Consider the following 22,639-nt stretch of genomic DNA (forward strand, 5'->3'; position numbering starts at 1 on the left):
AGCTTTAACCTTCTACGTGTTTACTTCCCGACGACATTAATGATTGCTAAAAAAAGATAGCGGCAGTCTCGCATCTGTCGCTGGGCCCCCTGGGTACAGCGCTGCTCGCGGCCGCCCGTTCCTCCGTCGTCTTCCTCTGCACAGCTGGAGAAGGTGTTCATTGTGCGACTGCTCCCAGAATAGGTTTTGGCTGAGGCCGCCTCGGTCTTCCTCTGTGAATTTTGACGCATATCTTCAAGGACTTTTGCAGTAATTTATGTCGCCAATAAAATCACCTGGAAGCCATAATTAATGCATTAATTATGCAGCATTCAATCAAACGCATCATCCTCGAAAACTTTGAAACGAAGTGATGATAACATCAGCATCTCAGTGCGACTGAAATAACCAACTAATTGACACGGCGCTGTAATAATTCATATCGCAGTTGTCATAAACAACTAGAGTGAAATCGGAGCTGCATCTTAATAACTTAATAACTGGGCGGCACGGTGGCGCGGCGGTAGAGTTGCTGCCTTACAGCGAATGCAGCGCCGGAGACTCAGGTTTGGTCCTGACTACGGGTGCTGTCTGTATGGAGTTTGTACGTTCTCCCCGTGACCTGCGTGGGTTTTCTCCGAGATCTTCGGTTTCCTCCCACACTCCAAAGACGTGCGGGTTTGTAGGTTAATTGACTGAGCAAATGTTTAAAAAAATTGTCTCTGGTGGGTGTAGGATAGTGTTAGTGTGCGGGGATCGCTGGTCGGCGCGGACCCAGTGGGCCGAAGGGCCTGTTTCTGAATTACTCCAGCATTTTGTGAATAAATACCTTCGATTTGTACCAGCACCTGCAGTTATTTTCTTATCCAAAATCAGTACATCCGATCCTGCTTTCTCCCCAAACCCCCTGATTCCTTTAGCCCGAAGAGCTAAATCTAACTCTCTCTTGAAAACGTGCAGTCAGAATCCTTTGGCCCATATCCCTCTAAACCTGCACTATCCCAGCTAAAAACCTCTTAAGTGTCCCAATTATGTCTCACCCACCACCCCTGGCATCACGTTCCAGGCACCCTGCGTTAATGAGACTTGCCTTGCACATCTGCTTTACACTTTGCCCCTCTCACCTTAAAACTATGCCCTCTGGTCTTTGACATTTCAACTGCGAGGTAAAGGGTTCTGTCTCTCCACGCTATGTGAGAGAGTAGGAACGGGGTACTGATTGAGAATGATCAGCCATGATCACATTGAATGGCGGTGCTGGCTCGAAGGGCCGAATGGCCTCGTCCTGCACCTATTGTCTATTGTCTATTGTGTGCATCACATCATTTAAAAAAAAACTTTGACCAGCTTTCCCCTCAGTTCTGTTACTCCAGAAAAAAAGAAATCCAAGATATGAAGTAAAATGGGAAACACCGGAAAGATTCGGCAAGTCAGGTAGCCACCTGAGGGGAGAATTCTGATTCAAGACCGTCAAATACTGGGGAGCACGTCCTTGAGATGAGAGGGGCAACGTTTGAAGTAGATGTTTAATTCAGTTTAGTTTAGAGATAAACAGCGGAGAAACAGGCCCATCGGCCTACCGAGTCCGCGCCGACCGGCGATCCCCGCTCACTAACACTGTCCTACACACACCTGGGACAATTTACAATTTTACCAAAGCCAATTAACCCACAAACCTGCACGTCTTTGGAGTGTGGGAGGAAACCGGAGCACCCGGAGAAAACCCACGCGGAGAACGTACAAACTGCGTACAGACAGCACCAGTACTCAGGATCGGTGTATTCAGGGCGGCACGGTGGCGCAGCGGTAGAGTTGCTGCCTTACAGCGAATGCAGCGCCGGAGACTCAGGTTCGATCCCGACTACGGGCGCCGTCTGTACGGAGTTTGTACGTTCTCCCCGTGACCTGCGTGGATTTTCTCCGAGATCTTAGGTTTCCTCCCACACTCCAAAGACGTACAGGTATGTAGGTTAATTGGCTGGGCAAATGTAAAAATTGTCCCTAGTGGGTGTAGGATAATGTTAGTGTGCGGGGATCGCTGGGCGGCGTGGACCCGGTGGGCCGAAGGGCCTGTTTCTGCGCTGTATCTCTAAATCTAAATCGAAAAACCAAACGTGGATCTTTTTATCATGAGAGTGTTGGGTGCCTGGAACGTGCTGCCAGGGATTGTGGTTGAAGCAGACACCCTCTTCTCTCCCACCTTTCTTTTCCCTTCCCCCCCAACACCCCCTGCAGTCAGTCTGAAGAAGGGTCTAAATCCAAACCATCACCTATCCATGTTCTCCAGAGATGCTGCCTGACCCCGCTGGAGCCAAGCTGGGTTTTCTAAAATGGAGATTGATAAGATCTTAGACACAAAATGCTGGAGTAATTCAGCGGGCCCGGCACCATCTCGGGAGATAAGGAACGGGTGACGTTCAGGGAACGGTCTCGACCCGAAACGTCACCCATTCCTTCTCTCCCGAGATGCTGCCTGACCCGCTGAGTTACTCCAGCATTTCGTGTCTACCTTCGACTTAAAACAGAATCTGCAGTTTTTCCCCCTACACCTATTGATAAGATCTTGATTGGTTGCGGGTGTCAAAGGTTATGGGGAGAAAGATGGAGAGGGAAAGATAGATCAGCCATGATGGAGTAGACTTGTTGGGCCGAATGGCCTAATTCTGCTCCGATGAATTATGAACACGACACATTAATGGCAATTAAAGGAGTTTCGGATAGGCATGTGGATATGCAGGGAATAGAGGGATATGGGTTATGTGCGGATAGAAAAGTGATGGTCTTGGTATCATGCTCGGCACAGACATTGTGGGCCGAAGGGCCTGTTCTTGTGCTGTACTGTTCCATGTTCTATCTATTGGTTAGCTTCACTTGAGTAAATGCAGAAAAGGAGCAGTGTTTAACTGTGTTATTTCACAAAATGCTGGAGTAACTCAGCGGGTCAGGCAGCATCTCGGGAGAGAAGGAATGGGTGACGTTTCGGGTCGAGACCCTTCTTCAGACTGATGTCAGGGGGGCGGGACAAAGGAAGGATATAGGTGGAGACAGGAAGATAGAGGGAGAACTGGGAAGGAGGAGGGGAAGGGAGGGACAGAGGAACTATCTAAAGTTGGAGAAGTCAATGTTCATACCGCTGGGCTGCAAACTGCCCAGGTGAAATATGAGGTGCTGTTCCTCCAATATCCGGTGGGCCTCACTATGGCACTGGAGGAGGCCCATGACAGAAAGGTCAGACTGGGAATGGGAGGGGGAGTTGAAATGCTCGGCCACCGGGAGATCAGTTTTGTTAATGCGGACCGAGCGCAGGTGTTCAGCGAAGCGATCGCCGAGCCTGCGCTTGGTTTCGCCGATGTAAATGAGTTGACATCTAGAGCAGCGGATGCAATAAATGAGGTTGGAGGAGGTGCAGGTGAACCTCTGTCTCACCTGGAAAGACTGTTTGGGTCCTTGGATGGAGTTGAGGGGGGAGGTAAAGAGACAGGTGTTGCATCTCGTGCGGTTGCAGGGGAAAGTGCCCGGGTTGGGGTGGTTTGGGTAGGAAGGGACGAGTGGACCAGGGAGTTACGGAGGAAACGGTCTCTGCGGAACGCAGAGAGGGGAGGGGATGGGAACATATGGCCAGTGGTGGGGTCCCGTTGTAGGTGACGGAAATGTTGGTGGATGATATGTTGGATCCGCTGGCTGGTGGGGTGGAAGGTGAGAAGGAGGGGGATTCTGTCCTTGTTGCGAGTGGGGGGAGGGGGAGCAAGAGCGGAGCTGCGGGATGTTAGAAGAGACCCTAGTGAGAGCCTCATCTATAATGGAGGAGGGGAAGCCCCGTTTCCTGAAGAACGAGGACATCTCGGAAGCCCTAGTGTGAAACACCTCATCCCGGGCGCAGATGCGGCGTAGACGGAGGAATTGGGAGTAGGGGATAGACTTTTTGCAGGGGACCGGGTGGGAAGAAGTGTAGTCCAGATAGCTATGTGAGTCAGTGGGTTTATAGTAAATGTCCGTCACTAGTCTGTCTCCTGTGATGGAGATGGTGAGGTCCAGAAATGGGAGGGAGATAGTCCAGATAGTGTTTAACTGTGAACGCCTCTCTTAAAGCTGCAGATAAAGGTTTATTGCCTCTCTAATGAAGAAAAAAACCTGCCATTCACATTCCTCTGTAACACGTGCTTTGGATATTCAAAAGCACTTTAAAGTTGACAAATTACTTCTGTAGTGTGGTCTGCATATATATGTGCCAGCCATTTTGATCGGGTAATTTGTAATGTTAGGGTCTCGTTCTCGTTTAATGTTAGTGTACTACTACAGAGCAGTAGTCAGTGTGGTGGTAGAGGTACCAAGCTCATGGTAGACATTAGATGCTGGAGTAACTGTACAGCGGGTCAGGCAGCATCTCGGGAGAGAAGGAATGGGTGACGTTTCGGGTCGAGGCCCTTCTTCAGACTGAAGTCAGTCTGTAGGAGTGTGGGAGGAAAGCGAAGATCTCGGGGGAAACCCACGCAGGTCACGGGGAGAACGTACAGACTCCGTACAGTCAGCGCCCTTTGATGGGATTGAACCCGGGTCTCTGGCGCTGTGAGGCAGCAACTCTACCGCTGCGCCACCGTGCCGTTCGACACGTTGACTATTGATGCTTGAGGATGGAGGAGGAGAAGCTCCATGACTGTAGGAGGGGTATCGTCACTAAGGCTCATGCTGGGCCTCTGGAATGGCTGGATAATGATCACGTGTGAGAATGCAGCCAATATTCCTCTCCTCAATCCAGTAGCACCAGGGCTAATATGTCCTGTCCCTGGGAGCTGTCCGTTCAGTTGATCTGAGTCAGAGCAAGCTAAGTGCTTGAACCTCTGCTGAAGTCGGCGCCTCTTTAGCAGCTACGATACAGAGGGCGGCATGGTGGCGCAGCGGTAGAGTTGCTGTCTCGCAGCGCCAGAGACCCCGGTTCCATCCTGACCACGGGCGCTGTCTGCAAGGAGTTTTTGCGTTCACCCCGTGACCTGCGTGGGTTTTTCTCCGGGTGCTCCGGTTTCCGCGCACGTGGCAAAGACGTGCAGGTTTGTCGGTTAATTGCCCCAAATGTGCAATTATTGGAGGGCCTAGCTTTAAGGTCAGAATGACAACATTCCAAAGACGTTCCAAAGGCAGATTATTATCTGAATGGTGTCAAGTTAGGAAGAGAGGATGTTCAACGAGATCTGGGTGTCTTAGTGCATCAGTCACTGAAAGGAAGCATGCAGGTACAGCAGGCAGTGAAGAAAGCCAATGGAATGTTGGCCTTCATAACAAGAGGAGTTGAGTATAGGAGCAAAGAGGTCCTTCTACAGTTGTACCGGGCCCTGGTGAGACCGCACCTGGAGTACTGTGTACAGTTTTGGTCTCCAAATTTGAGGAAGGATATTCTTGCTATTGAGGGCGTGCAGCGTAGGTTCACTAGGTTAATTCCCGGAATGGCGGGACTGTCGTATGTTGAAAGGCTGGAGCAATTAGGCTTGTATACACTGGAATTTAGAAGGATGAGGGGGGATCTTATTGAAACATATAAGAAAATTAGGGGATTGGACACATTAGAGGCAGGAAACATGTTCCCAATGTTGGGGGAGTCCAGAACAAGGGGCCACAGTTTAAGAATAAGGGGTAGGCCATTTAGAACGGAGGTGAGGAAGAACTTTTTCAGTCAGAGAGTGCTGAAGGTGTGGAATTCTCTGCCTCAGAAGGCAGTGGAGGCCAGTTCGTTGGGTGCTTTCAAGAGAGAGCTGGATAGAGCTCTTAAGGATAGCGGAGTGAGGGGGTATGGGGAGAAGGCAGGAACGGGGTACTGATTGAGAGTGATCAGCCATGATCGCATTGAATGGCGGTGCTGGCTCGAAGGGCTGAATGGCCTACTCCTGCACCTATTGTCTATTGTCTATTGTCTATTGTTTGCAGGTTTGTAGGTTAATTGGCCTCTGTAAATTGTCCCTGGTGTGTAGTGTATGGGCGATCGTCGGTCAGCAAAGACTCGGTGGGCCGAAGGGCCTGCTTCCACTCTGTATCGTGAAATTAGCTTGGTGTAAGCGTAAATAGACAATAGACAATAGGTGCAGGAGGAGGCCATTCGGCCCTTCGAGCCAGCACCGCCATTCAATGTGATCATGGCTGATCATTCTCAAAATGGGCTTGGTATAAGTGTAAATTGTTGCTAGTGTGTGTAGGACAGTGTTAATGTGCGGGGATCGCTGGTCGGTGCGGACTCGGTGGGCGAAGGGCCCGTTTCTGTGCTATATCTCTAAACTAAACTAAACAGTACAGCACAGGAACAGGCCCTTCGGCCCTCAGTGTTTGTGCCGAACATGATGCCACGTCCTTGGTTCTTGGTCCTCCAAAATATTCCAAATGGAATTTAAACTGGAGGTGGATTGATCTAATCTGCCTGCACATGATCAATATCAATAGACAATAGACAATAGGTGCAGGAGTAGGCCATTCAGCCCTTCGAGCCAGCACCGCCATTCAATGTGATCATGGCTGATCATTCTCAATCAGTACCCCGTTCCTGCCTTCTCCCCATACCCCCTGACTCCGCTATCCTTAAGAGCTCTATCTAGCTCTCTCTTGACTGCATTCAGAGAATTGGCCTCCACTGCCTTCTGAGGCAGAGAATTCCACAGATTCACAGCTCTCACTGAAAAAGTTTTTCCTCATCTCAGTTCTAAATGGCCTACCCCTTATTCTTAAACTGTGGCCCCTTGTTCTGGACTCCCCCAACATTGGGAACATGTTTCCTGCCTCTAACGTGTCCAACCCCTTAATAATCTTATACGTTTCGATAAGATCTCCTCTCATCCTTCTAAATTCCAGTGTATACATGCCTAGTCGCTCCAGTCTTTCAACATATGACAGTCCCGCCATTCCGGGAATTAACCTAGTAAACCTACGCTGCACGCCCTCAATAGCAAGAATATCCCTCTATTCCCTGCCCTTCTAAAAGGTCCTTAAACGCCACTGTCGTACCTGCCTCCACCACCACCACTGGCAGTGCGTTCCAGGCTCCCACCACCCTCTGTGTGAAAGAAAAATTGCCCCATCTTCATTAAACTTTCCCCCTGTCAACTTTCAGCAACGCAGTGTCGGATAATAGTTGGATGTCCAATCGTGTGGGACAACGTGTGTAGGAAGGAACTGCAGACACTGGTTTACACTGAAGGTAGACATAAAATGCTGGAGTAACTCGGCGGGACAGGACAGGCAGCATCTCCAGTGGAAAAAGGAATGGGTGACGTTCGGGTCGAGACCCTTCTTCAGACCGAGAGTCGGGGGAAAGGGAATCGAGAGGTATAGACTCTAGAACGATACCTCTCTACATCACCGTCTATATCTCTCGTTTTGCTCTCCCCTGACTCTCAGTCTGACGAAGGGTCTCGACCAGAAACGTCACCCAATCCTTCTCTCCACAGATGCTGCCTGTCCTGCTGAGTTACTCCAGTGTTGGACAATACATGTCCAATAGTGTTGGTCATTCCCACCCTGAGGGAGAAGCTCCCGACTGTCCTCCCTATCGATGCTTCTCATAGTTTTATACACTTACACCAAGCCTCCCCTATGTTAGCATTCATAGCAAAAGGATTTGAGTATAGGAGCAGGGAGGTTCTACTGCAGTTGTACAGGGCATTGGTGAGACCACACCATTGCGTGCAGTTTTGGTCTCCTAATCTGAGGAAAGACATTCTTGCCATAGAGGGAGTACAGAGAAGGTTCACCAGATTGATTCCTGGGATGGCAGGACTTTTATATGAAGAAAGACTGGATAGACTCGACTTGTACTCGCTGGAGTTTAGAAGATTGAGGGGGGATCTTATAGAAACTTACAAAATTCTTAAGGGGTTGGACAGGCTAGATGCAGGAAGATTGTTCCCGATGTTGGGGAAGTCCAGAACAAGGGGTCACACTTTAAGGATAAGGGGGAAATCTTTTAGGACCGAGATGAGAATGTTTTTTTTCACACAGAGAGTGGTGAATCTGTGGAATTCTCTGCCACAGAAGGTAGTTGAGGCCAGTTCATTGGCTATATTTAAGAGGGAGTTAGATGTGGCCCCTGTGGCTAAAGGGGTCAGGGGGTATGGAGAGAAGGCAGGTACGGGATACTGAGTTGAATGATCGGCCAAGATCATATTGAATGGCGGTACAGGCTCGAAGGGCCGAATGGCCTACTCCTGCACCTATTTTCTATGTTTCTATGTTTTAACCTCTGACGTTCCAGAGAAAACAAGCCAAGTCTGTCCAACCTCTGTGTGTAGCTTCTGCACTTTACATCATAGCCGAGCCGCAAGGGCGACATGGTGACGCAGCGGTAGAGTTGCTGCGTTACAGTGATTAGAGCACCGAAGAGCAGGGTTCGATCCCGACTAGGGGTGCTGTCTGTACGGAGTTTGCACTCCGTTCTCCCCTTGACCTGCGTGGGTTTTCTCCGAGATCTTCGGTTTCCTCCCACACTCCAAAGACGTACAGGTTTGTAGGTTCATTGGCTTGGTAAAAATGTAAAATTGTCCCCAGTGTGTGTAGGATGGTGTTAATGTGCGGGGATCGCTGGTCGGCGCGGACCCGGTGGGCCGAAGGGCCTGTTTCCGCGCTGAATCTCTAAATCTAAACTAATCTAAACTAAACCAATGCGAGGAATATCTATTGTCTGGGCGTGTCCTTGAATTTTCAGACTTTAAATAACCCGCTTCCTCTGTTTATCTCAAGTCAAGTCAAGTTTATTTGTCACGTACATATACAAGATGTGCAGTGAAATGAAAGTGGCAACGCCTGCGGATTGTGCTAAACTACAAAACTGAATAGAAAAAAAAAAGAAAAAAAAATTAACAGAAAATAAATTAATACAGTAAATTAAATTAGTCGCTGGTGATATGAGAGTTAACAGTCCTGATGGCCTGTGGGAAGAAACTCCGTCTCATCCTCTCCGTTTTCACAGCGTGACAGCGGAGGCGTTTGCCTGACCGTAGCAGCTGGAACAGTCCGTTGCTGGGGTGGTAGGGGTCCCCCATAATGTTGTAATGTCCCCCATAATGTCCCCCATAATGTTGCTGGCTCTGGATCTGCACCTCCTGATGGTTCAGCCAAACGCACTACTCTCCGCAGAGCCTTCATGTCCTGGGCAGAGCTATTCCCAAACCAGATTGTGATGTTCCCGGACAAGATGCTTTCTACAGCCCCAGAGTAGAAGCATTGAAGGATCCTCAGGGAGACTCTGAATGTCCTCAGTTGTCTAAGGTGGTAAAGGCGCTGCTTTGCCTTACTCACCAGTGCTGCAATGTGTGTTGTCCATGTCAGATCCTCTGTGATGCGGACTCCCAGGTATTTAAAGCTGCTCACCCTATCCACAGTAGACCCATTTATCTCCAGTGGCGTGTACGTCCTCGGATGTTGAGCCCTTCTAAAGTTTACAATCAGCTCCTTAGTTTTTGTGACATTCAAGAGGGGGCTATTGTCCTGACACCAGAGTACCAGATCAGCCACCTCCTCCCGGTAGGCCTTCTCATCGTTATCGGAGATCAGGCCCACCACCACAGTGTCATCAGCAAACTTGATGATGGAGTTGGAGCTGAACCTGGCCCCACAGTCATGTGTGTACAGGGAGTACAGTAGGGGCTAAGGAAGAATCCCTGGGGGGATCCTGTGTTCAGGGTGAGGGGGTTAGAAGTATGTCTCCCCATCTTGACCACTTGGGGCCTGGCGGTGAGGAACGTCCAGGACCCAGGCACACAGGGGATTGTTAATCCCCAGTTTCAGCAGCTTCTCAGAGCTTTCTCAGAGCTTCTCATTTCTGCTTGAAGTCATCCACCTATGATGCTGACTCCATCATTCTACATAGAAAATAGGTGCAGGAGGAGGCCAATTGGCCCTTCAAGCCAACACCGCCATTCATTGTGATCATGGCTGATCATCCACAATCAGTAACCCGTGCCTGCCTTCTCCCCATATCCCTTGATTCCGCTAGCCCCCTAGAGCTCTATCTAACTCTTTTTAAATTCATCCAGTGAATTGGCCTTCTGTGGCAGAGAATTCCACAAATTCACAACTCTCTGGGTGAAAACGTTTTTTCTCACCTCAGTTTTAAATGGCCTCCCCTTTATTCTTAGACTGTATGGCTCCTGGTTCTGGACTCCCCCAACATTGGGAACCTTTTTCCTGCATCTAACTTGTCCAGTCCTTTTATGATTTTATACGTCTCCATAAGATCCCCTCTCATCCTTCTAAACTCCAGTGAATACAAGCCCAGTCTTTCCAATCTTTCCTCATGTGGCAGTCCCGCCATCCCGGGGATTAACCGCGTGAACCTACACTGCACTTCTCTCTCCATTAGCACAGCCTGACCTACTGAACATATCCCACACATAACGCAAACAAAACAACACTCACTGTCTAATTGTCCTCTTTAATCCACTTGATCTGCCCTGTCCTATCACAGATATCCCATTTGTCCGATCCATCCTTTGTGAGGGTTGGTCAAAAGATCTTCCCACTGGCTCAACAACTTAAAACTGTAAAACAGTATAAAATTAGACAGGAACAGACTGGGTAGGCGAACAGAGTCTGTTGCCCAGAGTAGGGGAATCGAGGACCAGAGGACAAAGGTTCAAGGTGAAGGGGAAAAGATTTAATAGGAATCCGAGGGGTAACATTTGCCACACAGAGGGTGGTGGGTGTATGGAACGAGCTGCCAGAGGAGGTAGTTGAAGCAGGGACTATCGCGAAGTTTAAGAAACATTAAGTGTAAGAAAATAACTGCAGATGCTGGTACAAATCTGAGGTATTTATTCACAAAATGCTGGAGTAACTCAGCAGGTCAGGCAGCATTCTCAGGAGAGAAGGAATGGGTGACGTTTCGGGTCGAGACCCTTCTTCAGACTGAAGAAGGGTCTCGACCCGAAACGTCACCCATTCCCTCTCTCCTGAGATGCTGCCTGACCTTGTAAGAAACATTAAGACAGGTACGTGGATAGGACAGGTTTGGAGGGATATGGACCAAACGCGGGCAGGTGGGACTAGTGTAGATGGGACATGTTGGCCGGTGTGGGCAAGTTGGGCCGAAGGGCCTGTTTCCACACTGTATCACTCTATGACTGACTTTAAAACTCGATATTCCCTCTTTCAATACTTAGTATTGGTGTTGGTGACTTGACAGTGTTGGTGGGTTTTTTAAATCAAAAAATTCATTCAATTATTAAAAATCATATTTGCAATACAATATAACAAAACAGAACCCACCATCATAATACAAGACAAAAATAAAATACTTCATGAACTATTATACAACTATGTTACACTCCTTGTCAAGGATGCATGTGCCCAGCGGTCCCGGAAATCTCCCAGGGTGCCCGTGGACAGCGCGTGTTCCCTCTCCAACACCACCCGGGCACGGGCGGACGTAAACCCCGGAAAAGGGGCAGGCAGCCGGCTCGGGCAGAGCCCTCTTCCGCCTGGCGCCGTGACTCACGGATGGCCAGCTTGGCCTGGCCCAGGAGCAACCCAACCAGGACATCTTCAGCCCCCCCACCCTCTCCCCCACGCACAGGGTGTCCAAAGATGAGGGTGGTGGGCGTGAAGTGCAGCCAGAAGGCAAGGAGCAGCCCCTTTAGATATTGGAACAGGGGCTGCAACCTCACACACTCCATGTACACGTGGTACACAGTCTCACACACTCCATGTACACGTGGTACACAGACTCACACACTCCATGTACACGTGGTACACAGACTCACACACTCCATGTACACGTGGTACACAGATTCTTCCAGCCCCGTAACAGTGGCAGGCGGCTGGCGAGTCTGTGAACCGACCGCGAGAGGAACAGGTTGCAGGGGACTCCTCGGTGCAGTGCCCTCCACCCCAGGTCCCCGATGGAGAGGGGCAGAATCCCTGCGTAGAGGGACCCCAACTCCAACTGCCACTTAGTGTCCAGACAGTGTTGGCATTGGACAGTGTGTCAGTGGCTTGACTTAAAGTAGGCTGGTTGAAACCATGTCAAGTTTAGAACCTAATGAAGCCATCCATAACTCGTTATCACCTTCTCCACAGCCAACAATGGACCATTGTGGGCTCCACCTTTCCTTGATCATCGTTGCTGGCTTTAATTTGTCCTTTTGCATAATTTTCATACATTTGTTCTATGTTCCTTTTCGAATCTCTCGTTTCCCCCTCCCCTGACTCTGAAGGGTCTCGGCCTGAAACGCAGCCTATTCTTTCTATCCAGAGATGCTGCCTGGCCCGCTGAGTTACTCCGGCATTTGGTGTCTAGTTTTAGGTTTTGTTTCACATTTGCAGCGCATTAAACAGGCCCTTCGGCCCACCGAGTCCACACCGACCAACGATAATCCGCACACTTACACTATCCTACACAGACCGGGGACAATTTGCACACACACCCAGCCAATTAACCCACAGACCTGTACGTCTTTGGAGTGTGGGAGGAAAGCGAAGATCTCGAGGAAAACCCACGCAGGTCACGGGGAGAACGTACAAACTCCGTACAGTCAGCGCCCTTTGTCGGGATTGAAGCCATCCATAACTTTAGCACATTTTAATTTAGATTAGAGATACAGCATGGAAACAGGCCCTTCGGCCCACCGAGTCCATGCCGACCAGCGATCAACTGTTCACACTAGTTCTGTGTTATCCCACTTTCACATCCACCCCCGCCACACTAAGAGCAATTTTATAGCAACCCAATTAACCTACAAAACCAGCACGTCTTTGGGATGTGGGATAAAACCAGAGCACCTGGACGAAACCCACGTGGTCACACGGAGAACTGTGGGCACCCGAAGTCAGGATTGAAGCTGGGGCTCCGGTGCTGTGAGGCAGCAGCTCTTATTAAAAAGATGAACAACTGCAGTCCTTTATATAGCTCTAACTGGAAGACTTGTCACACATGCACATTGGAACAGACTTAAGTTGAAAATTACCCCAACAATATCTCTTTCAGATTTAATAAAAGGGGAATAAAAGGCACAAGTCGCGAGCAAAATGAAAGTGAAGTGTTGACAGAATCTAGAGTTTGTGACAATTATTGGTACATTTTTGCTGCCCACAACGTTGTCTTCCATTGTGTTCAGTTCTGGGCACCGTGTTGTAAGAAAGATGTCGTCAAGCTGGAATTGGGCACAGAGAGGATTTACGAGGATGTTGCCAGGACTAGAGGGTGTGAGCTATAGGGAGAGGTTGAGAAGGCTAAGACTCTATTCCTTGGAGTGCAGGAGGATGAGGGGAGATCTTATAGAGGTGAATAAAAATCATGAGAGGAATAGGTCGGGTAGATGCACAGAGTCTCTTGCCCAGAGTGGGTGAATCAAGGACCAGAGGACATAGGTTTAAGGTGAAGGGGAAAAGGTTTCATAGGAATCTGAGGGGTAGCCTTTTTCACACAAAGGGTGGTGGGTGTAGGGTACAAGCTGCCGGAGGATGTAGTCGAGGCTGGGACTATCCCAATATTTAAGAAACAGTTAGACAGGTACATGGATGGGACAGGGTTTGGAGGGATATGGGCCAAACGTGGGTAGATGGGACTTGTGTAGCTGGGACATATTGGTCAGTGTGGGCAAGTTGGGCCGAAGGGCCTGTTTCCACACTTGCGGCACGGTGGCGTAGCGGTAGAGTTGCTGCCTTACAGCGAATGCAGCGCCGGAGACTCAGGTTCGATCCTGACTACGGGCGCCGTCTGTACGGAGTTTGTACGTTCTCCCCGTGACCTGCGTGGGTTTTCTCCGAGACCTTCGATTTCCTCCCACACTCCAAAGACGTACAGGTATGTAGGTTAATTGACTGGGTAAAATGTAAAAATTGTCCCTAGTGTGTGTAGGATAGTGTTAATGTGCGGGGATCGCTGGGCGGCGCGGACTCGGTGGGCCGAAGGGCCTGTTTCCGCGCTGTATCTCTAAATCTAAAAATCACTCTATGACTCTATAACAAAGACGCACGTTGTAGTTTTTTTTAACATCAGAACAGAAAAGAAGCAGCTCTTGATTTTATTGAAATCTGCTCGTTCCGGGGCCACTGCGGACTGAATTATTCTTCTTTCTATTTTGCTCTTTCTCCCAGTAGCGGCAGATAATCTATTAGTAGCGGGAAAAGGATTTAATTAATTTTCCTTTTTAGAGCGGAAAAAAAAAAAGATTACCGAGAAGGAATTGAGGGATTTGAACCTGCGATGTTACGCTCTGCATCCATCCGGTCGGCACCAAACCTAGAATTCTGCCCAGTCTTTCCGTGTTACTAGTGGGTTCAGTTTAGTTTAGAGATACCGCGCGAAAACAGGCCCTTTCGGCCCACCGGGTCCGCGCCGACCAGCGATCCCCGCACACTAACACTATCCTACGCCCACACGGGACAATTTTTTACATTTACCGAGCCAATTAACCTACATACCTATACATCTTTGGAGTGTGGGAGGAAACTGAAGATCTCGGAGAAAACCCACGCAGGTCACGGGCAGAACGTACAAACTCCGTACAGGCAGCACCCGTAGTAGGGATGGAACCCGGGTCTCCGGCGCTGCATTCGCTGTAAGGCAGCAACTCTACCGCTGCGCCCTAAAGTTGAGTTATTTCCATCCTTGGTGACAATTAATATGAGTTTTCAGATCACAGACTGCGACGTATTAGGCTACAAGAGGTACTGAAAGGGTGTTATTAATATCTGTCAATAATGGCAGATAGACACAAAATGCTGGAGTCACTCAGCGGGTCAGGCAGAATCTCTGCAGGAAAGGAATTGGTGACGTTTTTGGGTGGAAACCCTTCTTCAGACTGAGAGTCAGGGGAGTATACTGGAATTTAGAACAATGAGAGGGGATCTTATTGAAACGTATAAGATTATTAAGGGGTCTGAAGAAGGGTCTCGACCCGAAACGTCACCCATTCCTTCCCTCCCGAGATGCTGCCCGATCTGCTGAGTTACTCCAGCATTTTGTGAATAAATTGATTTGTACCAGCATCTGCAGTTATTTTCGTATAGATTATTAAGGGGTTGGACACGTTAGAGGCAGGAAACATGTTCCCAATATTGGGGGAGTCCAGAACCAGGGGCCACAGTTCAAGAATAAGGGGTAGGCCATTTAGAACGGAGATGAGGAAAAACCTTTTCAGTCAGAGAGTTGTGAATCTGTGGAATTCTCTGCCTCAGAAGGCAGTGGAGGCCAATTCTCTGAATGCATTCAAGAGAGAGCTAGATAGAGCTCCTAAGGAGGGGATATGGGGAGAAGGCAGGAACGGGGCACTGATTGAGAATGATCAGCCATGATCAGATTGAATGGCGGTGCTGGCTCGAAGGGCCAAATGGCCTCCTCCTGCACCTATTGTCTATTGTCTATTGAGAGGGAAACGAGCGATGTAAACGGTGATGTAGAGAGACAGAGAGTCAATAGCAGTCAGAATTATGTGCATGGACTCATGTTAAAATCTATGGATTTTTAAAAAATGTTAGCAGATAAAGATTAGCATTGGAACAGCACAGCAACAGGCCCTTCGGCCCACAATGTCCATGATCACATTGAATGGCGTGTTGGCTCGAAGGGCCGAATGGCCTACTCCTGCACCTACTTTTCTATGTTTCTATATATCTCTCTCCAGAGATGCTGCCTGACCTGCTGAGTTACTCCAGCATTTTGTGTCTGCCATCTTATCGACCTGCGACTCGACCATGCACCTGTACTCCTAGATCCCTCTGCTCTACAACACTGCAGATGTGAACCACCATCTGCAGTTCCTCCACTACTGGGCAGTGTTGTAGAGCAGAGGGGTCTAGGAGTACAGGTGCAAGGTCGAGTCGCAGGTCGATAAGATGGCCAAAAAGGCTTTTGGCACTTTGCCCTTCATCAGTCAGAGTACTGAGTATAGAAATTGGGAGGTCATGTTGCAGTTGTATAAGACGTTGGTGAGACCGCATTTAGAATATTGTGTTCAGTTCTGGGCACCATGTTATAGGAAAGATATTGTCAAGCTTGAAAGGGTTCAGAGAAGATTTACGAGGATGTTGCCAGGACTAGAGGGTGTGAGCTACAGGGAGAGGTTGAGTAGGCTGGGTCTCTATTCCATGGAGCGCAGGAGGATGAGGGGAGATCTTATAGAGGTGTACAAAATCATGAGAGGAATAGATCGGGTAGATGCACAGAGTCTCTTGCCCAGAGTAGGGGAATCGAGGACTAGAGGACATAGGTTGAAGGTGAAGGGGAAAAGATTTAATAGGAATCCAAGAGGTAACTTTTTCACACAGAGGGTGGTGGGTGTATGGAACGAGCTGCCAAAGGAGGTCATTGAGGCTGGGACTATCCTGACATTTAAGAAGCAGTTGGACAGGTACATGGATAGGACAGGTGTTTGGAGGGATATGGACCAAGCGCAGGCAAGTGGGACTAGGGTAGCCGGGACATTGTTGGCCGGTGTGGGCGAGTTGGGCCGAAGGGCCTGTCTCCGCACTGTATCACTCTGTGACTCTACACAGGATTTCTACCACGTTCGTTGTTGTCGGCAATAGCTTTTTATCTTTAAAAACAATTACAGCCAATTTAGTGAATTGAATTGAACTGAACGTCAGCAGACGTCAGAATGACATTTAAACTCGTGTCTCCAAATCACTCGTCCTGCCCTCTGGGGTCTCAGTTGGTTAAACTAATCGCCTAGCAGGCTACACTGTGTCTGATGTTCATGCTAAACATCACACTGGATTAATTAGTCGTTTGCTTCTGTTTTCAGGTTTCTGAACAATCATGGCGAAGGCGTATGAGTTCATGTGGCAAAAGGCTGTTCCATCCTTTATGCAAGAGGGGGCCATTTTCGACAGATACGAAGAGGTAAGCCATCTAGCGTTTATGACTGCACTGGGCCTGTACTCGCTGCAGTTTAGAAGGACGAGGGGGGGGAGGGACGAACCTCATTGAAACGTGCCGAACAGCAAAAGGCCTGGGTAGAGTGGATGTGGAGGGGACGTTTCCACTAGGGGCCACTCGGTGGGCCGAAGGGCCTGTTTCCACGCTGTATCTCTAAACTAGACTGAACCAAACTAAATCAGTGAGACTGAACCAAAATGTTTCTGGGTCAAATGATGCAGAGCAAATGGCAATGGCAGAACATGTTGGAAATTGGATCAAATATTGAAAGGAACATTGAGGGGAAAAAAATTCAGTCAGAAAGTTGTGAATCTGTGGAATTCTCTGCCTCAGAAGGCAGTGGAGGCCAATTCTCTGAATGCATTCAAGAGAGAGCTAGATAGAGCTCTTAAGGATAGCGGAGTCAGGGGGTATGGGGAGAAGGCAGGAACGGGGTACTGATTGAGAATGATCAGTCACGATCGCATTGAATGGCGGTGCTGGCTCGAAGGGCTGAATGGCCTACTCCTGCACCTATTGTCTATTGAGATGAGGAGGGATTTCTTTAGTCGGAGGGTGGCGAATCTGTGGAATTCATTGCCACAGAAGGCTGTGGAGGCCAAGTCAATGGATATTTTTTAAGGCAGAGATAGATTCTTGATCAGTGCGGGTGTCAGGGGTTACGGGGAGAAGGCAGGAGAATGGGGTTAGGAGGGAGAGATAGACCAGCCACGATCGAAAGGCGGAGTAGACTTGATGGGCCGAATGGCCTTATTCTGCTCCCATCTTAACTTATGATCTTATGACATGTTAACAAGAAGTGATTTCTTCAACGGTGGCGCAGCGGTAGAGTTGCTGCCTTGCAGCGCTTGCATCGCCAGAGACCCGGGTTCCATCCCGACCACGGGCGCTGTCTGTACGGAGTTTGTACGTTCTCCCCGTGACCTGCGTGGGTTTTCTCCGAGATCTACGTTTTCCTCCCATAATCCAAAGATGCGCAGGTTTGAAGGTTAATTGGCTTGGTATATATGTAAATTGTCCCTGGTGTGTATGGGGTAGTGTTAAGGGACGGTCCTACTTTAGGCGATTTTAAGGTGACTGCTGGCGACTAGGCTGTCGCCGACAGTTCGCCGGTGTGTCGCGGTCATGAGCGTGAGGAGTGTTCCAAGAATCGTAGTGGATCTCGACGCGTCGCTGAGAAATCAAACGGTTTGAAATCTCTCGGCGACAGCTGGCTTGTCGCCAGGTATCGTTGCTTATTGCGGGCGCTGTCGCGTGCTGTCCCCAGGTTGGCTAGGTTCTCTTAAGATGCATTTAGAAGCACGTAATATTAAAATAAGTAAAGTCATTTCAAAATACCATAAAATTCTCGTGTTTAACCAATTTATTTACCGTCGGGACATTTGACAGGTAGATTGGAGGCGACAGTTTGACGGTCAGGTAAGCGTGGGAATTTCACGATGTTTATGGCCATCAGCCATTACATTTAAAGTGGGCTCCCAACCCAGATATGCAACCCAGAAACCAGATTTCAAAGAATGCCCACACACTTTCCACTCAACCACTTAAAACATTTTTTTTTTAATACAGCTATTAGTAAACTGGAAGTAAATCCAGTTTATGCCTTGTTACAGTGAAGCTTGGTTTTTAAGTAACCCGGGAAAGATGTTATAGTTCAAAACTCTCAAGTACTTACCGACTTGTCAGAGATTTCAGCGAAAATCAGGACGCCGGAGAAGCATTGACAGCGTGGGAATTTCGCGATGTTTCCGAAGACGCTGTAATCTCGACCTGACTCGGCATTGTCGTGGTCATTGTCGTCGGGTAAAAGAAAAGTTCGGTGATCTGCTACGACATTGACAGTCGCCGGCAATCGCCTTAAAGTCACCTAAAGTGGGACAGGCCCTTTAGTGTACGGGGATTGCTGGTCGGTGTGGTATCGGTGGGATGAAGGGCCTGTTTCCACGCTGTATCCCTAAACTGATCTAAGCTAAAACGAAACTTTGTTAAGTTCAATTTATTGTCACGTGTACCGAGGTACAGTGAAAAGCATTTGTTGCGTGTCAACCAGTCAGCGGAAAGACGATAGATGATTACAATCGAGCCGTCCACAGTGGGCAGGTGCAGGTTAAAGGGAATAACGTACAATACAAGGTAGAGTCCGACTAAAGATAGTCCAAGGGTCTCCCATGAGGTAGATAGTGACTCGGGACCACTCTTTTGTTGTTGATAGGATGGTTCAGTGGCCTGATAACAGCTGGGAAGAAACTGTCCCTGAATCTGGAGATAGACACAAAAAGCTGGGGTAACTCAGCGGGACAGGCAGCATCTCCGGAGAAAAGGAATGGGTGACTTTTCGGGTCGAGACCCTTCTTCAGACCGTTCTCGACCCGAAACGTCACCTATTCCTTTCCTCCAGAGATGCAGCCTGACCCGTTGAGTTACTCCCTCCCATTCCCAGTCTGACCTTTCTGTCATGGGCCTCCTCCATTGTCACCGTGAGGCCCACCGGAAATTGGAGGAACAGCACCTCATATTTCGCCTGGGCAGCTTGCAGCCCAGCGGTATGAACATTGACTTCTCCAACTTTAGATAGTTCCTCTGTCCCTCTCTTCCCCTCCCCCTTCCCAGAACTCCCACTGTCTTCCTGTCTCCACCTATATCCTTCCTTTGTCCCACCCCACTGACATCAGTCTGAAGAAGGGTCTCGACCCGAAACGTCACCCATTCCTTCTCTCCTGAGATGCTGCCTGACCTGCTGAGTTACTCCAGGATGTTGTGATACCTTCGATTTGTACCAGCATCTGCAATTTTTGTCCCACATGCTGAGTTACTCCAGCACTTTGCGTCTATCTTCGGTTTAAACAGCATGCACTTCCTTCCCACACAGAGTAGAAAGATGACCATCTATGGAGCTCTGGGCAGCAAAGTTGTAACATGCTTTTAATAAACGCCGATGACGTCGTTACTTCCAGTCACTGGAGGAATTGGTGGAGCTCGGAGTTGACGAGATGTTAAATCAGACGGCCCGGATTTAAGTTTTGGACTCTGTCCTGAAAGCACCTGATTTGTACGAAATTCATTGAACTTGTAACTCTGCTAAGTTGGAGTTTTGGATGCCTGCCAATTTGTTTGTTCCTCATGGTATCACAAAACGCTGGAGTAACTCAGCGGGTCAGGCAGCATCTCTGGAGGAAAGGAATGGGTGACATTTCGGGTCGAGACCCTTCTTCAGACCGTTCTCGACCCGAAACGTCACCTATTCCTTTCCTCCCGAGATGCTGCCTGACACGTTGAGTTACTCCCTCCCACTCCCAGTCTGACCTTTCTGTCATGGGCCTCCTCCAGTGCCATAGTGAGGCCCACCGGAAATTGGAGGAACAGCACCTCATATTTCGCTTGGGCAGCTTGCAGCCCAGCGGTATGAACGTAGAGTTCCTCTGTCCCTCTCTTCCCCTCCCCTTCAGAGTTCTCCCACTGTCTTCCTGTCTCCACCTATATCCTTCCTTTGTCTCCCCCCCCCCCCCTGACATCATCCTGAAGGAGGGTGTCAACCCGAAACGTCACCCATTCCTTCTCTCCTGAGATGCTGCCTAACCTGCTGAGTTAATCCAGCATTTTGTGAAATAAATGTCCAGTTAAAGATCGTCCGAGGGTCTCCAAGGAGGTAGATGGAAGGTCAGAACCACCCTCGATATGGTGAGAGGATGGTTCAGTCATCTGATAACAGCTGGGAAGAAATTGTCCCTGGATCTGAAGGTGTGCGTTTTCACACTTCTGCACCTCTTGCCTAGGAAAGAAACTGCAGATGCTGGTTCAAATCGAAGGTAGACACAAAATGCTGGAGTAACTCAGCGGGACAGGCAGCATCTCGGGGGAGAGAAGGACTGGGTGACGTTGCGGGTCGAGACAACTTCTTCAGAAGGGTCTCTCTCTCTCTCCTGAGATACTGCCTAACCCGCTGAGTTACTCCAGCATTCTAGGGTCTTGACCCGAAACGTCACCCATTCCTTCCCTCCCGAGATGCTGCATGACCCGCTGAGTTACTCCAGCATTTTGTGTCTACCTTTGTACCTCTTGCCTGATGGGAGAGGGGAGAAGAGGGAGTGACCGGGGTAAGACCGGTCCTTGATTATGCTGCCGGCCTTTGTCGAGGCAGCGTGGCGATGGAATCAATGGAAGGGAGGTTGGTTTGCGTGATCGTCTAGGTCCCTTACGGTCTTTTGCGGTCTCAATCTTGCGGATGGAGCTTTTTTCCCAAACCAATCCATGATGCATCCAACTAAAATACGTTCCAGGGCCTATCTGTTGACGTTGGTGATGATTGTTGGGGACATGCTGAACTTCCTACGCCATCCAAGGAAGTAAAGGCATTGGTGTGCTTTCTTGGCCATTGCTTCGATGTGGCTGGCAGTTTCTAGGATAAATTACTGGTTGATGTTTATTCCCGCGAGGCTCTCAATCTCCTTCCTGCATTCCGTCTCGTCGTTATTTGACATCCGGCCCACCATGGTGGTGTCGTCTGCGAATTTGTAAATTGAGTTGGATTGGTATTTGGCTGCACGATCGTGAGTGTATAATACCTTATCAACAGCCTTCTGACCCCTTCTGACCTCCAGGTCCCTCAGGTCGGCCGACCTGGGGCTACTGACTATACCGCGGTATGGGCTTAAACTCAGGGGTGACCGCGCTTTTGCGGTTGCAGCTCCTAGACTGTGGAACAGCATCCCTCTCCCCATCAGAACTGCCCCCTCCATCGACACTTTAAAGTCCAGGCTCAAAACATACTTCTATTCTTTAGCGTTTAGATTTAGATTTAGTGATACAGCGCGGAAACAGGCCCTTCGGCCCACCGGGTCCGCGCCGCCCAGCGATCCCCGCACACTAACACTATCCTACACACACGAGGGACAATTTTTACATTTACCCAGTCAATTAACCTACATACCTGTACGTCTTTGGAGTGTGGGAGGAAACCGAAGATCTCGGAGAAAACCCACGCAGGTCACGGGGAGAACGTACAAACTCCGAACAGACGGCGCCCGTAGTCGGGATTGAACCTGAGTCTCCGGTGCTGCATTCGTTGTAAGGCGGCAACTCTACTGCTGCGCCACCGTGACCGCCCGGTGATGGGACTGATTTTTGTTTTGTGCTGCTCCATTTGAACAGGTTTTTTTTCATGCCTGTGTACTACATAGAAACATAGAAACATCGAAAATAGGTGCAGGAGGAGGCCATTCGGCCGTTCGAGCCAGCACCGCCATTCATTGTGATCATGGCTGATCATCCACAATCAGTAACCCGTGCCTGCCTTCACCCCTTATCCCTTGATTCATAGAAACATAAAAACATACTGTGATGTCTGTTTCTTGTTGTGTTTTTAGTACCTGCTCTGATGTACGGCACTTTGGTCAACGTGGGTCGTTTTTAAATGTGCTTTTATAAATAAATTTGACTTGACTTGACCTTCAAACTCTGACGTTCCAGAGAAAGCAATCCAAGTCTGTCCAACCTCTCTTTGAGGCTAATACCCCCTAATCTAACCATCATGCTCTGCACTCTGTCCAAAGACTCCATGTCCTTCCTGTGTTGGGGTGACCAGAAATGCATGCAATAGGACTAAATGTGATCTGGGCAAAATCCTATAAAACGTTGTCATATCTATTCATGTAAAATGGCTACCTTAAAGGCCGGCACGGTGGCGCAATGGTAGAGCTACTGCCTCACAGCACCAGAGACCCGGGTTCAATCCTGACTAAGGGTGTTGGAGCAACCAAGAAAGCAGATGTGGCTGTGGTAGCGAGTCTGGGTCAAAATGTGGTCGTAGAG

The 22,639-nt window shown here is 49.1% G+C and overlaps 1 protein-coding gene across 7 annotated transcripts in view; it reads left to right on the top strand.

Annotated features, from left to right (window-relative positions):
- Nucleotides 1-22,639, top strand: part of plcb4a (phospholipase C, beta 4a) — a 420,446-nt gene that overhangs the window by 214,006 nt on the left and 183,801 nt on the right. For all 7 annotated transcript variants that reach the window (XM_078405629.1, XM_078405622.1, XM_078405625.1 and 4 more), the window contains one exon: nt 16,698-16,795. In XM_078405629.1, coding sequence (XP_078261755.1) covers nt 16,712-16,795 — 84 coding nt within the window. In that variant the 5' untranslated portion in view covers nt 16,698-16,711. The remainder of the gene's footprint in view (nt 1-16,697; nt 16,796-22,639) is intronic.

Source organism: Rhinoraja longicauda, chromosome 9, assembly GCF_053455715.1.
Source record: "Rhinoraja longicauda isolate Sanriku21f chromosome 9, sRhiLon1.1, whole genome shotgun sequence".
NCBI lineage: Eukaryota > Metazoa > Chordata > Chondrichthyes > Rajiformes > Arhynchobatidae > Rhinoraja > Rhinoraja longicauda.